Source organism: Lipotes vexillifer, unplaced genomic scaffold (assembly GCF_000442215.2).
Source record: "Lipotes vexillifer unplaced genomic scaffold, Lipotes_vexillifer_v1.1 scaffold90, whole genome shotgun sequence".
Lineage (NCBI taxonomy): Eukaryota > Metazoa > Chordata > Mammalia > Artiodactyla > Lipotidae > Lipotes > Lipotes vexillifer.
The window spans coordinates 5611876-5629509 of record NW_006782310.1 but is presented as its reverse complement, the minus strand read 5'-3'; the positions used below and the strand labels follow the sequence as shown (position 1 = coordinate 5629509).

The following is a 17634-nucleotide window of genomic DNA, read 5'->3' as shown; positions in this document are numbered from 1 at the left end:
ACAAAAAAAAAAAAAAAAAAAAAAAAAAAAACGCAATTAGATAACACTAAATACCTATCCGAATAGCTACAATACAAAATAATTATAACAAACATTGGCAAGAATGCAGAGGATGTAGATCTCTCTTGCATTGTTGGTGGGAATGTAAAATAGTAAACCCTCCTTGAAAATAGTTCAGCAGTTTCTGCATATATATGCATTTATGACACAATATTCCAAAGAAATGAAAATGTTACGCTCACAGAAAAATCTATACATTGAATATTCACAGCCGTTTCATTTCTAACAGCCAGAAGCTGAAAACAATCCTTTAACAGGTGAATGGTTAAAGAAAATGTAGTACACCCACAGCATGGAACATTATTCAGCAATAAAAGGAACAAACTATTGATACATTCAACAACTTGGATGGATCTAAAAAGTACTATGTTGAGTGGGGAAAAAAAGCTCATATCAAAAGGTTACATACTGTATGATTCCATTTATATACCATTCTTGAAATGACAAAATTATAGAGATGGAGAGTGGATCAGTGGTTGCTAGGGATTAGGGAAGGAGAAAGCAGTACAAAGGACAATAGCTATGTTTATAAAAGGACAGCATGAGTGACTCTTGTAACAAAACTGTTTTGTATCTTGACTGTGGTGATGGTACACAAATCTACACGTGATAAAACTGCACAGAACTAAATATACACACAAATAAGTACATGTGAAATCTATACAAGGTTGATGAATTCTATCAATATCAATTTTCTGGTTGTGATATTGCACTACAGTTAATCAAAATGCTACCATTGCTGAAAACTGGGTAAAGGGGACATGGACTATCTCTCTGTATTATTTCTTACCACTGCAGCTGAATCTATAATTACCTCAAAACAAAGTGTTCTTTTTTAAAAATGTACCACTGTGCTACTCCATTTTTATTTCTGTGAGTCCTGGATTAGAATAAAATAAAATGTCCATGAGTCTGGTAATTATAAAAACAAATGGGACAAATGGATTTCCACATGCAAAAGAATTAAGTTGAACCACTACCTCTTACCATACACAAAAATTAAACCAAAATGAACCAAAGACCTGAATAAAGAGCTAAAACCATAAAACTCATAGAAGAAAACATAGGGTTAAATCTTCATGATCTTTGATATGGCAGTAGTTTCTTAGATATGTCACCAAAAGCACAATCAACAGGAGAAAAATTAGAAAATTAAGACTTCATCAATAGTAAAATCTTTTATGCTTCAAAGGACACAATCAAGAAAGTGAAAAAACAACTTACATAATGAGAGGTTATTTGTAAATCATATATCTTTTAGTGGTCTAAAATCTAGAATATGAAAAAAAAAATCTAGAATATGTAAAACTATTACAACAACAACAACAAGACAAACAACCCAATTAAAAAATGGGCAAAGAACTTGAATAGACACTTCTCCAAAGAAGACTTACAAATGTTGACATCATTAGCCACTAGGAAAATGACAATCAAAACCACAAATAAGATACCACTTCATACTTACTAGGATGGCTATTATCAAAAAAATGAAATACAACAGGTGTTGGTGAGGATATAGAAACACTGGAATCCTTGTACACTGTTAGGGGGAATATAAAGTGGTTCAGCTGCTGTGGAAACGATTGGTAGCTCCCCAAAAAGTTCAACCTAAGACCTAGTAATTCCACTCCTGGGTATATAGCCAAAATAACTGAAACAGGTGTTCAAACAAAAACCTGCACATGAATATTCATAGCAGCACTACTCGTAACAGTCAAAAGGTAGAAACCCAAATGTCTATAAACAAATGAATGGAGAAACAAAATGTGATGTATCCACACAATGGGGTATTTTTCAGCTGACCTTGAAAACATTATGCTAAGTGAAAGAAATCAGACACAAGACGCCACATATTGTATGATTCCAGTTAAATGAAATATCGAGAGTCAGCAAATCAATACAGACAGAAAACTGATTAGCTATAGTCAGGCGTTAGGTGGAAAGGGAGAATGGGCAGCAACTGCTTAATGGGTACAGTTTCCTTTGGGGTGAAAATGTTCTGGAACTTAAAAGTGATGGTTATGCAAAACTGTTAGTGTACTGAATGTCACGAGGGGTCAGTTGTATGTTATATGTATTTTACCACATTATGGTAAAAAACACAATGATTTGACATATATATAAGGTTCTAGAATAGTAAAATTTGCAGACAGAGAAAGTAGAATGGTGACTGCCAGGGGCTGGCAAAGGGAGGAATGGGGAGCTTTAATGGGCACACAGAGTTTTAGTTTTGCAAGATGAAAAGGGTTCTGGAGACTGGTTGAACAACAACGTGAACACATTTAATACTACTGAAATGGAGACTTAAAAATTGGTTAAGATGGTAAAATTTATGTTATGTGTATTTTACCATAATTAAAACATAAAGTTAAAAAATATATAATGACATTTCATGAAAACTACAAGCATTTCTCATGTTACAAAAATCTCTAATAAAATATTAGCAAATCAAACTCAGTAATAGGTGAAAAACAAAACCAAAAACCACCATGACCAAATGAGGCTTAGGCCAGGAAGGCAAGGTAAATTAAGCATTCAAAAACCAATCAACATATTTTACCAGAGTATAACAGAGAAAAAAAACATATTATCAGCACAGTAAATGAAGAAAAATCATTTGATAAAATTCTACTCCTATTTATGACTCAAAAAAAAAAAAAAACCTCACCAAACTAGGGACAAAAATAAATATCCTCAACCTGATAAAGAACATCTACAAAAAACCTATAGCTTACATTGTGCTTAATAGTTAAAGATTTAAGATAACAAAAAGAAGGCAAATATGTCCACTCTCATCACTTTCACTCAACATTGCCCTGCAGGTTCTAGCCAATGCCAAAGGGCAAGAAAAAGAAACAAAGAATCTATAGATTGTAAAGAAAAAAAAACTGTTTTTATCTGTAGATGACATAATCCTGTATGTGGAAAATCCAAAGTACTCTGGCAAAAAAAACTACTATAACAAGTGAATTTTAAGAAGTTGATGGATACCAAGTCAATATTAAAAAATCAATTCTGTTTTTTTCAAATTAGAAGTGAAATAAAATTTAAAATTAAGTGTACAGCATAATATAAAATTAAAATTACACCATTTATAATAGTATCAAAAAACATAAAATACTTAAGGATAAATACAACAAAATATAAGCATATTTTACACCCTGTACCCCTGAAAACTACAAATCATGCAAAAAAAATGAAAGAAAATCTAAAAAAATAATGGAGAGATATGACATATTCATAGATTGAAAGACTCAGTGCATGTTAATTTTCCTCACTTTGATCTGTAAATTCAATATACCCCAAACAAAATTCCAGGAGGCAATGTTCTTTTAGGAATTAATAAGCTGACTCTAAAATTTAGTGGAATGCAAAGGACCTCAAAGAGCCAAAACAATTTTCAAAAAGAACAAAAAATCAATAGGATTTACCTGATTTCAAGACTTACTATAAAATGACAGTAATCAAGTTACTATGGTATTGGCATCAGGGCAACATATAGGTCAATGGAATGAAATAAAGTGCCCAGAAATAGGCCATGCATATATGGTAAACTGATTTTTGACAAGGAGGCGGAGGTTAATTCTGCAGAAAAGATATAGTCTTTTCTAACATAGGAAAAAATCTTTGCTACTGTGGGATGGGCAAGATTTCTTAGATGGAACACTAAAAACATGAACCATAAAAGAAAAAACTGATGAAGTGAACTTCATCAAAAGAAAAAAAAATTGCTTTTCAAAAGAAAATATTAAGAGCATTAAAAGCAAGCTGCAGGTTGGGAGGAAAAAACAAATATTTGAAAACTTACATCCAGAATATATAAAGAACTCTCATACTTCAATGTCAAGAAGGAAGGGGGTGAGTGAAAAAAAAAAAAAACAGGCAAAAGATTTGAACAGACACTTAACAAAAGACTGGCCAATCATCACATTAATCATTGGGGAAACACAAATTCATTCCACAAGGAGATATCACTATACTCATGAGAATGGTCAAAATGCAAAGAAATGATAACACCAAGAATTACTGAACATGCAGAATGATGGAACGTAAGTTCCTAGCGGGAGTGTGAAATAGCACAACTACGTTGGGAAACAGTTTGGCAGTTTTTTATAAAGTTAAATATACACTTAATATATAACTGAGTAATTCCACTCCTAAGTATTTACAGAAGAAAAATAAAACATCATAGCCACACAAAGACTTGTACATGAATGTTAGAGTAGCACCATTCATAAAAGGCAAATACTGGAACAACCCAAATGTCCATTAATAGATGAATAGATAAACAAATTAAGGTACAGGCATACAATGGAATACTACTCAATGATAAAAAATGCATTACTCCTATACAAAACAAGTTTTTAAAAGTCTCAAAAACACTATGCTCCGAAATAAATCAGATACTAAAGGACAAATATTATATGATTCTACTTATATAAGGTATCTAGAATAGCCAAATTCATGAAGCACATAGAACAGTGGTTACCAGGGAATAGGCAGTGGGGAGAGTGAGGAGTTATTTAATGGGGACAGAGTTTCAGCGATGAAAAAGTTCTGGGAATGGATAGCAGAAACGGTTACACAGCAACACGAATGTACTTAATATCACTGAACTGTACACTTAAAAACAGTTAAGATGGTAAATTTTATGTTATGTATATTTTACCACACACCAAAAATCATTTTGCTGAGGGAAAAAAGCCAGACAGCAAAAAGTACATACTGTTGGGCCATTTATACTGGTGTGTCAGAACATATAAAACTAAGCAGTAATAATAGAAATCACATTAATGGCTGCCTGGGATGGAGGACAGAGGAGGGGACTGACTGTAAAAGTTTTCAATGTAACTTTCTGGAGTAATCTTACATTTGTCAAAACTCAGTGAAATATATAATTAAAACGGGTACATATTATCGTATATAAATTGCACTTCCATATATTATATTTTAAAATAAATGAATAAGTTTGAGGAGGGAATGAAATGCAACAGAGTAGAAAACAGTATTATAGATATTATAGACTCTTTTCTAGGAATGAGGTTATGTTGTAGTACAAAGAAGGTAGTAGCTAGAGGGAAATATCTGGTCAAAGGAGTATATACTTTATTTCTCAAGGTGAAAGAGAAATGACTCTATTTAATGCCAACAGGAAACCAGTTATTTGAAATCAGGTTGAAAATTCAGAGGTAAAAGAACATGAAGGCTAGAAATGTTTTGTTGCCAGTGTTTGAGGTACATGGAATTCTCTCTACTTTCCCACTAGCACAAAACTGTCTTGGAAAAAAAAAAAAACGGTTTGGCAAGTATGAGTAAAAAAACATGGACTGAAATATCCAGCAGAGGATACTTAGCAAATTCAAGGAACCAAGAATACATTATTCCCATATACCTGTATGTTAATAGTTAATATAGTAATAACAGGGGTTTTTAGCAGTCAAATTTGTACTAATATTAACCTTGTACTAACACAATGACCTTCTACCAAGAATTGAGCACTTTGCTAAAAAGCAGAAGTTTACTGAAACCAAAACAATATACTCTAAGATGTCAAGTACTCTCTAAGCCTAGTAGCTGAAAATGTATCAGTCAGGACAATAATGGCAATTCAGGACCAGTATATATGAAGTCAAACTAATTGTAATTGCTTTAAGGACATCCACATCCATCTTCGTGGTAAAAAGCCTTGTGAGATGATCATAAATTAAATGTTTAACAATTAAATATTTTCCCAATACAAAAAACACTACTTGAGATCATGAAAACTCTACTTCAGAGAACAGAACAGTCAAAGAATTCTAGTGAAAGAGGTTACTGCTGATCTCAGGTATATCACATTCAGACTAAGGCATGTACTTTGAAATCTCAGACCTTGTAACCTAAGCCCCCAAAACATCACTGCTTTTTGTCATCTTTTATACCTGTGATTCTATGATTTAATAAGGTAATTTTTAACTTCGGTCTTTCTAGAAAAGCCTCTACAAACATTCTTTTAAGGTCTCAAAATGAAACACTTCATGTAGTTATCTTTAATTAAAAATAGAGAAAGAAGAAAAAGACCTACTATTTCCAAACATGCAATTCAATGATAAAAATAAATACAATTTTATCAGTTTTTAGGTATGGCCTTCCCCTAAACTTAACTTTTATAATTTATATTAATACATTCCTCTATAAGCATCTTCATTTATTATTTAAGACCCCAAAACTTGACATGTATATTAACAAAAAATTATACAAAGTAAATATTCTTCATATACATCATTAATAAACTGGAATAGTACATCCAAACAGCTAAGAACTCTCATTCTCAAAATTTAAAATCCCTTACTTGAAAGTATCAGAAGTTAGCAAAATGACAACAAGTATTCTTGTGAAAGATGACAATAAAATGAATGTTCTTTTCTGTTTCAGATACTAAAGCAAAACCAAAGTGCTATGCCTCTGATTACAATATCAACCTACATCAATAGCAGAGCTAAGTTTCAAAATGTTCCCTCTTGATAAATGAGTGCTGCAGATATTTCCATGAAACAATTTGGGAAATTAAACAAACCAGAAAACATAACTGGAGAGTGTTTCTTTTCCATTTTACATTTTTTTCTACTTTTCTTTTTGGCACCACAGGATACCTTTTATTCTAAAAGTCACTGCTCCCATAAGATCAATGACACAATGACACAATGACATGAGAACATATTTGTAATTTTCTATTTTCAAAAAAACCACTCTCTCATATAGTAATGCATTTCATATAAGGTTTTGTCTCACCTGGCCAGTTCTTTAATTAAGTTTGCAATGCGTCTTTTGTCTTCAAGACATAAATCCTTCAATGATGCACTCTTTATTCCTCCCCTGCAGAAATTCTTAAAAAAAAAAAAAAAATCCTTCTGATCAACTTTCACAAAAAACAATTTTTAAGACTTTTTGAGAAATTTCTTAAAATAAGCACAGGAGATGAAATTTCTTGGATCTCTTTTATCTGACAGAACACTATTTACCCATTTCATTTAAACCTACTGTGAACTCAACACAGGCTAAGGAACTATCTGTCCACCAGGGGACATCTGAAATTTACACAGGAAAGCACACAGAAAGAACTCTTAGGTAGAAATGTGCCTGCTTAAGTGTTAGGTAGTATTAAGGAAACAACTTTCCCTTGATGAATGTCACAGAAACAAACACCTAATGGAAGATACTGAGAATCTTTCCTACACCAATAGCCCCATGGTTGCTTAAAGATGTACTAAGGCTGGCAGCAGAAGCACCAGTTCTAAGCTCTCAATATATCCAAAGGTTCATTCCAAAGGGTATTAGACCAAAGAGTAATAGTAATAATAGATAACATTATACCTAGTATTATTAGGAATATTCTAAGTATTTTATACTTATCCATTTAATTTTCACAATGTTATTAGGTAGGTATTATTCCTATTCTACGAGGTTACATATCTTGCCTAGGAATATAGCAGTTAGGTAGCAAAATCAAGACTCAAGCATTGATTCCAGAGTCTATGTTCTTACCCACTGTACTATCCTATCTCTTGTGCTATAAAACGTTCTCCTAGTTATTGAACATCAAAGGGGGGCTCTAAAGCCATGAAACCTAGGGATTCACAAGGGAACTGGAGGTAACATGTAAAAGGAACACGTTAAAAAAATAATAATAATCCTTGGCATTTGCGTAACCACAAAGTAGGTTAGTACAATTACTTCAGGTGGCCAAGAATAATCCAAGACCTCTAAAATGAATCCTGGAATTACTGCTACCCAAATATGGAAAAGACAGGGGAGAAAAAGGAAATGAGAAAGAGGATATGGTAAAAAAAAAAAAAAATTAAATGGGTTTGGCTTTAGATATTAGATATGGTCAATTTAAGATGCCAGGAGGATATTCATGTGGAAATGTTTAGTCAGGAAGTTAGAAATGTGGGTCTGGCTCTCAAGTCAGAGTTTTAAAGATTTAAAACTCAGCCATATGTTATTATCGATAATGTTTAGATTTTTATTATTTTCTTTATACTTTTCTATGTTGTAAAATTTTCCTTAAAGTTAAGAAAAAAATATTAGTTTTTAAAAATCATCTCCTAACCAAAGAAAATAAATTAAAATTGGTTTTTGAAAAGACAAGAGGAGAATCAGAAGCATACGACACTGTGGGAGAAAAAAGTTTCAAGAAGAATGTGGGGTTAATGGTGCTAATGATCAAAAAAGTTAAACAGAATATAAAAAGAAGTCATTGGATTTGGCAATGTGAAAAATTGCTGAAAACCATTTAAAAGAAATTTCAGTAAACAAAAAAGAGAAACCCTTGCACACAGGCAAGAACTTCAGCAGCACTGTGTTTAGGCAAAAACCTGAAAACACAAATGTTTGTCAACCAAAGTTAAACTGTGGTATATTTATACAATGGAATTCTGTAGCTACTGGTTGTTACGCTGTTGACATTCATCTTCAAACCCATCCCCCAAGCTCTGTTTTGTGATGCTGAGGCTGAGACTCTGGAAACTTCATTTCTTCTTTGCCACAACGTTGTTAAACTCTGCCAACAGGAAAAACCAGAGGCTCTTAGAGGAAGAAAGGACACATTCCTTTCTCTTTGCTTCCTGTTTCTATCAGTGCCACCACTGTCAGAGATCTTTATCCTGGCAAGAACAGCTGATTCCAGTTGGTAATTCTTCTAGCCCTCACAGAACCAGCCTTTATCATGTCTGCTTGGGGATAGCAATACCAGTCAGGCTGGTTTCCCATCATCGGAGGTCAAAGTTCCAGCTCTAAGTGGCTCCCCCTCCAAGCTTCTAGGTTTTAATAATTCCAACTTGTTCTGTTTTCCCAGCCCTAAAGATGGTGGTTGTTTCTTGCAGTTACTACCTACACGATAACCTAGTGTGCCCTTTTTGCTTTTCAGTTCTCCAGCACCAATTTAACAAGTCTTTATATTAAATACTCACAGTTAAAATAACTGACTAAACCCTGACTGAAATATCAGTGAAAGGAAATGAAATGTAACTGTATGCAACATAAATAAATCTCAGGAACAAAATGTTGAACAAAAAAGCAAATCACACAATACGAGATCATTTATATAAAGTTTGAAATATATATAAAACTAAACATTGTTTAAAAAATAAATACATGTTTAGACCATATAGGACAGGGGTTGGTAAACTACGACTGCAAGCCAAATCTGGCCCAAAGCTTGTTTTTGTAAAAAAGGTTTATTAAAACACAGCCATGGGGGACTTCCCTGGTGGCACAGTGGTTAAGAATCTGCCTGCCAATGCAGGGGACATGGGTTCAAGCCCTGGTCCGGGAAGATCGCACATGCCGTGGAACAACTAAGCCCGTGCACCACAACTACTGAGCCTGTGCTCTACAGCCCATGAGCCACAACTACTGAGCCCACATGCCACAACTACTGAAGCCTGCGTGCCTAGAGCCCGTGCCCCACAACAAGAGAAGCCACCGCAATGAGAAGCCTGCGCACCACAACAAAGAGTAGCCCCCACTTGCCGCAACTAGAGAAAGCCCGCGTGCAGCAACAAAGACCCAACAGAGCCAAAAATAAATACATTAATTAATTAAAAACAAAACAAAACACAGCCATGCACATTCTTTTATACATTGACACACATATGGCTTTTTCCACACTATAGTGGCAGACTTAGATAATTAAGACAGAAACCATGTGTCTCACAGAGGCTAAATATTTTCCATCTGGCCCTTTACAGAAAAAGTTTGTCAACCCCTGATATAGAAAAAAGAATGACAAACACAAAATTCAGGATAGAGATTACCAAAAAAGATGCATCTCTACAGACAGACACTACCTCAGACTGCAAGGAAGTCTGAGACTCTTCCTAGTCAATCTTTCTTTCTTTCTCCTCACAGTTGCCAGACTTGTAGTGAAATTTTAAGTCTCTCCTTGAATTACAACAGCATCATGGCAATTCAATGGGGAAAAGAATGGTCCTCTTAATAAATGATAGACCAACAGACTATCAGTATGGAAAAATGAACTTGCTATAAAGTTTGTTGCATTTTTAAATCTCTTTAGAAGACAGCTGAAATAAAAGGAATCCAAACCGAAAAGAGGTATGTAAAACTATCTCTATTCACAGATGGCATGATCTTATATACAGAAAATTGTAAGGAATTTACCAAAAAACTATTAGATTAGAATAAATGAATTTAGAAAGGTTGCAGGATAAAAAATCAACTGTGTTTCTGGACACTAGCACTGAAAAATCCAAAAATGAAATTAAGAAGACAATTCCGTTAACAGTAGTATCAAAAAGTATAAAACACATTACTTGAAAATAAATTTAACAAAAGGAGTATAAGGCATGTGCACTGAAAACTATAAAACATCACTGAAAGAAATTAAAGAAGACCTAAATAAATAGAAAGACATTTTACACACCATATTCAAGGACTGGAAGACTTAATAGTATTAAGTTGAGAGTACTCTCCAAATCGATCTAAAGACTCAATACAACATAGGGGTGGGGGAGTAGGAAATACAAACTGTGGGGTGTAAGACAGGCTCAAGGATGTATTGTACAACACGGGGAATATAGCCAACATTTTGTAATAACTGTAAATGGAAAGTAACCTTTAAAATTTGAATTAAAATTTTTTTTAAATTAAGAAAGAAAACACAGAGCGTTCCAAGGAATTGCTAACGTTCTATCAGTTATATATATATATGTGTATATATATATATATATATATATATATATATATATATAACAGATAACCATCAAGGACCTACTGTATAGCACACGGAACTAGACTCAATATTTTGTAATAATCTATAAGGGAAAAGAATCTGAAAAAGAAAAAATATATATACATATATATAATATATAGGTATATATACAATATATACATAAAAAACTGAATCACTGTACTATACACCTGAAACTAACGTAACATTGTAAATCAACTATACTTGAATTAAAAACTTTTTAAAATTTTTTTAAAAAGATTCAACACAGGGCTTCCCTGGTGGCGCAGTGGTTAAGAATCTGCCTGCTAATGCAGGGGACATGGGTTCGAGCCCTGGTCTGGGAAGATCCCACATGCCGCAGAGCAACTGGGCCCGTGAGCCACAACTACTGAGCCTGCACGTCTGGAGCCTGTGCTCCGCAACAAGAGAGGCCACGACAGTGAGAGGCCTGCGCACCGCGATGAAGAGTGGCTCCCGCTTGCCACAACTAGAGAAAGCCCTCACACAGAAACGAAGACCCAACACAGCCAAAAATAAAAATAAATAGATTAATAGAAGGCTCAACCTTAAAAACAAACAAAAAAAAAGATTCAACACAATTGCTACTGAAATCCAAGTTGACTTTTGTGCAGAAATTGACAAATTGATTCTATAATTCTTATGGAAATACAAAAGACCCAGAACAGCCAAAACAACCTTGAAAAGGAAGAACTTGGAGTATTTACACTTCCTGATTCCAGGACTTACTGCAAAGCTACAGTATACTAAAGCAGCGTGGTACTGGGATTAAAATAGAAATATAGATCAGTGGAACAGAATTGAGATTACAGAAACAAACACATTTATGATTATCAGATATTCAACAAGGGTGGCAAGACAATCAAAGGAGAAAGAACGGTCTTTGCAACAAATGACGCTGGGACAACTGGAAATCCACATGCAAAAGTATGAAGTTGGGTCACTATCCACAGCATGTACAGAAATTACATCAAAATGGATCAAAGGCTAAATGTAATATCTAAAATTATAAAACTCCTAGATATTGGTATAAATCTTTGAGACCTTGGTTTAGTCAATGATTTCTTAGATATGACAAATAAATAATTAAATAAATAAAAGGAAAACACTGATAAGTTGGACTTCATCAACATTTAAAACTTTCAAGCTTCAAAAGACACCAATAAGAAAGTGAAAAGAGGATTTCACTTGCGGCACAGTGGTTAAGAATCTGCCTGCCAATGCAGGGGACACGGATTCGAGCCCTGGTCTGGGAAGATCCCACATGCCGCAGAACAACAAAGCCCATGTGCCACAACTACTGAGCCTGCGCTCTAGAGCCAGCAAGACACAACTACTGAAGCCCGCTTGCCTAGAGCCTGTGCTCCGTCCACAACAAGAGTAGCCCGCACAACACAACGAAGAGTAAGCCCCCATTTGCCGCAACTAGAGAAAGCCCACGCACAGCAGTGAAGACCCAATGCAGCCAAAAATAAAAATAAATAAATAAATTTTATTTAAAAAAATAAAGAAAGTGAAAAGACAATTCACAAAATTGGAGAAAATATCTGCAAATCATATATATGACAAGGAACTTGGAGATGGAATCTATAAAGACCTCTTACAACTCATCAATAAGAAGACAACCCAAATGAAAAAGATCTGGATAGACATTTCTCTAAAGAACACATACAAATGGCCAAGAAGCACATAAAGAGATGATCATTATTGGCCATTAGGAAAATACAAATCAAGACCACAATGAGATACCACTTCACACTCACTATGACAATTATAAATAAAAAAGATGGATATAAAGTGTTGGTGAGAATGTGGAGAATCTGGAATCCTCATACATTGCTGGTGGAATATAAAATGGTATAGCTACTTTGGTAGTTCATCAAAAGGTTAAACAGAGAATTACTATATGACCCAGAAATTCTACTTCTAGGTGTATACACAAGAAAATTGAAAACATACATCCACACAAAAACTTGTACATGAATGTTGACAGCAATATTATTGATAATAGCCAAAAACTGTAACAACCCAAATGTCCTTCAACTGGTGGTTAAACAAAATATGTACTGAGCCATAAAAAGAAATGAAGTAAAGATACATGATACAACATAGATGAAACTTGAAATCACTATACTAAATGAAAAAAGCCAGTCACAAAAGGCCACGTTACATTACATATGAAATGTCCAGAACAGACAAATACAGAGATACTAAAAGCAGATTAGTGGTTGCCAGGAGCTGATATGAATGAGGAATAGCTTCTGTTCACTATAAAATACACAAACCATTATATGAAAAAATACTTTCAATTTTTGATAAGAACTTGCAAATTCAACTATTCACAGCCTAGTGTGAAGTGTACACACTGGGGATATAAGTAACACAGGCAGGCTTTTTGAGCTAATCACAGTTAAATCCTATAGATAACTAAACGTAAAACAGCTGACCCTTAAACAACGTGGGTTTGAACTGCACAAGTCTACTTACAAGCAGATTTTTTTCAATAAATATATTGCAAAACTTTTTGGAGATTTACAACAATTTGAATAAGCTTGCAGACGAACCACAGAGCCTAAGAAATATTTTTAAAAACTTAAGAAAAAAGGTGTGTCATGAATGCATAAAGTGTATGTAAATATACATATAACATTCAAAATATGTGTTAAATGACTATTTATGTTATCAGTAAGGCTTTCATTCAAAAGTAGGCTATTAGTAAAGTTTTGGGGAGCCAAAGGTATATGCAAATATTCAACTGCCCGGAGTTCAACACCCCTAACACCCGTGTTGTTCAAGGGTCAACTGTAATTAGTAACAAACTAGACATTGAAAATTTCAATATCTGAACATAAACCAGGTACTGAAAAACATTTTTTATATAGAATTCGATAGCAAATGATTTTGGCTTTGTGAGCATTCATCTTTACAGCGCCTCTACCATTGTAATACGAAAGTGGCAATAACATAACACTAAAAGACTGAGAGTGGCTGCGTTCCAGTAACACTTTACTCACAAAACAGGAAGAAGCAGATTTGGCCTACAGGTCATAGATTGACAAACCCTGAGTCAAACTCTGGTTGGGGAGACAAAATATAACAAAAAGTAAAGTGAAATAAACCAATCAGATAGAGCATATACCAAAGGAATGTACAGACACTATTAAAGAGGCAAAGAAAGACAAAGGAGAAATCAATGACTGAGCTATAAAAATAAAGTCTTTATGATATTATTTGCCAAACGAAGGAAATAATAACAATAACAATAATAATACAGGCTAATTTTGTTTTAATAAAGCATTTTCTTATATACAAAGGTTTATCCATCATCAACTAACAAATTCACATGAACAAAAAAATCACAAATGACACCTAATAAAAGAAAAAAATTGTAAATTTGATTTACTAACTCCACACAGATCAGGATTTAAGTCTTTGGATACATACTAAGACAATAAATGTTTCTTAACTAAGGCTTAAAGCAAGCCTGGACATTTTGGAACAAAATGAGTAATACACATTTTATATTCATACTAAGCAAAGCATCCTAGAATCCTCTGTATCTTTAAAAATGCTTGTAGATCATCTAATGTTCTTTCAAGGGCTCTTCTACCCTTATCTATCAGTTATTGGTCAGCACAAAAAAATGACTTACTGGTCAGCATTTATAAAGACTGGAGAATAAGGAAAAAAAAAAGAAAACAGAAAAAGAAAAAAAGAAATTACTGACCTGTTCATCTACTGAATCTCCTGCACCTTTTAAAGACTCCATGGAGACTGAAGTAGCAGTCACCCTGGAAGTCTTAAGTTTAACATCAGCTTTTGGATTCACCATCTTGTGTCTTGATCTGATATTTCCTTCTGTAGAAATTCCTAAGGATTTCCATCAAACAAGATTTCAAAATTATATCTTTTCATTCTCTTAAACCCTCCCCCCACCAATGTCTTCCTTGATATCCTTTACTTATGGCATTTGATGGGGAAATCTCTTACTTTATAAACTTTGTTTCAAGGCTCTGTTAATAAATAATGAATCATGAAAAGATGATGTTTTGCATGCCAAGATTCAACCGAAGTATTTTTAAATGGGGATGTGAACATCCGTAAGTCACATTAAAACAAATAAACTACAACATACCATACATACCTTAACTTATTGAAAATTAAAAATCTGATTTTTCACATAATTAGGATGCCTCCAGTGGTTCAGTTTTACTACTCATCTCTTAACAACCAGTAAGTAAGCTTTAAAGTCTATTACATAAACACTATGTAAAGAAGTTTTCACATTTTTTTGAAATATAAAATTTAAACTATTATTTGTAATGTGACTAGAAAAGAATCTCTTGCTCTTTAACACATGAATGAAGTATTCTGTAAATTCATCAAAAGCTGACTTGCCCAGCCAGCCCCTAAACAAAGGCAGTATTTCAAACCTTAGCGGGGTCATACCAAACATTTAAAAAAAAAAAAAAAATTAGGTTCTGATGAACTGTTCTGCATCTACTTATGCCTACAAAGTTATCCTAATGTTTTTATTTTCTCCTAACTCTTAAGAAGCAAAGGAATTTTACCAAATTAATGCATAAAATCATACCTGGAACATACACTACTGACTGTTCTTCATCAGAAACTACGTAGGAAGACATAAAGGAAAATACTAGAAAAGATTATCCAACATCCAAACATTGCTGTTCTGTACCTCTGTTATAATTTGTAATTTCTTTTGACCTGGGAGTTTATAACTAGCTTTTAAAAACAAAATTAGAAAGCACCATAATGAAAATAAATGTAGCAAAATTAATAATCTTTTAAAGTTAATCTTTATATATTCACAACTATCTGCTTTGTAAAAATTTTGGAAGGCCTTGTTCCATAAAAGTTTTATCCATACTTATTCCCAAGTGAGATACACTACAAATTAGTTTCCTTTCATTTTCTTTTCTTTCGTAAACAAACAGTTAAATACTCCATTTTGCTCATCATCGGTGAATGACAAGTTATTTTAGGCATGAATTCTTAATTTCAAAGTGAGCTTTAGCTTTTAATTTTAAAGTAAGCTTTAGCATTGACATATATACAGTACCAAATGTAAAATGGATAGCTAGTGGGAAGCTGCTGCATAGCACAGGGAGATCAGCTCCGATGCTTTGTGAGGACCTAGAGTGGTGGGATAGGGAGGATGGGAAGAGGCTCAAGAGGGAGGGGATATGGGGATATATGTATACTTATAGCTGATTCACTTTGTTGTACAACAGAAACTAACACAACATTGTAAAGCAATTATACTCCAATAAAGGTATATTAAAAAAAATTTGTAATTTCAAAGCGAGCTTCAGCTTTGAAGAACAAACACTGTTTGAGGGCAAGTCAATCATACAAACACAAAAAACATTTTTTATTCTTCTGCAGTATATTCATGAAATGTCTCAAGAAGCCCTACTATTTAACAAGTTGAAGAAATTTAAGACAAAAAGAACTATTCTGAATTTCAAAAGGAGAAATTCAGAAAGGCTAGAACACTGCTATAGAAAGGAACCAATATAATAAGAAAGTTTACTTTCCAGAAATAAAATTTTATTCAGAACTATATCTAAATCCAGGTATGTCCACCATTTGATAACCTTCTATTACACTTCCAGGAAGTAAGTGTCTAAACAATTTTTTCCAAATGATCTAGAAAATACTAAAGTTTTCTGTTACTTTATAAAACACTTTCTTTTCCAAAATTTGTAGACAAACCAATTATTAACTATTTCCTCCTGGGAAAAGGCTGGAATAAAACAGTGGATTAATAACATGTTAAAAGGGCTTCCCTGGTGGCGCAGTGGTTGAGAGTCTGCCTGCCGGTGCAGGGGACACAGGTTCGAGCCCTGGTCTGGGAGGATCCCACATGCTGCGGAGCGACTGGCCCCGTGAGCCACAATTACTGAGCCTGCGCGTCTGGAGCCTGTGCTCCGCAACGGGAGAGGCCGCGATAGTGAGAGGCCCGCGCACCGCGATGAGGAGTGGACCCCACTTGCCGCAGTTAGAGAAAGCCCACGCACATAAAAGAAGACCCAACACAGCAAAAATAAATAAATTAATTAAAAAATAAATAAATAACATGTTAAAAAATCAATATATTTCAGTTCAGAATCAATTCTAGTAATGGAATCTTTTCAAGGAATGCTGATTGGAAATGCCTAGAATCCCTATGGAACACAAAGATGGTGCTTACTGTCTGAGCTGCTGGGTGGTTTCTAACAGCTCTCTGCAGCACTATCACAGCTTCAAGCTTTTGGCTGATAGGGCCTCTAAAAACTTTAAATTCCCTTAGACATCAGGGATGGAGCTTAGAAAATTTTAGGAGGCACATAAGACAAGTAAACAAGCAAAAACTTAGACCCCACAAGTCCAAGGAAATTGACTGCAACTAACACTGGAGCAGAGAGAATTTCTAAATTCACTGACATACAATCCAAAAAAAATCCTTACAAAATGAAATCGTGCACGCTCTTTAACAGCAGATTCATTTTTTACATCCCTTGGGACTGCACACACTGCAGGTGCTCAATAAATGTTTAATCATTTGCTGTTGGAAATATACACATGGGAGAAAGTAGCCAGCGGAAAAAAATTCAAGATGACCCAGGACATGTTCCATATGGCAGTGTCTTCAACTAGAGTATAAAGTAGTGATGAATTTGCAGAATATTCTCCATCTCCAAGGATGAACTATGGAAAGACTGACAAAACAGAGTCCTGGAAAACATACTACACTTCTCTGGATCATTCACAAAGGAGCCTGCTCAACAGCTGGAAGAGACCAGCCACTGAGGACCCCA

General features: G+C 34.2%; 1 protein-coding gene across 1 annotated transcript in view; it reads right to left on the bottom strand.

Moving 5' to 3' along the window:
* Positions 1-17634, bottom strand: part of KIAA1328 (KIAA1328 ortholog) — a 382563-nt gene that overhangs the window by 360478 nt on the left and 4451 nt on the right. Inside the window, exons 2-4 of the mRNA XM_007455220.1 lie at positions 15405-15440; positions 14538-14680; positions 6832-6926 (exon numbers count right to left, since the gene is read on the bottom strand). Of these exons, the coding sequence (XP_007455282.1) occupies positions 6832-6926; positions 14538-14680; positions 15405-15440 (274 nt within the window). The remainder of the gene's footprint in view (positions 1-6831; positions 6927-14537; positions 14681-15404; positions 15441-17634) is intronic.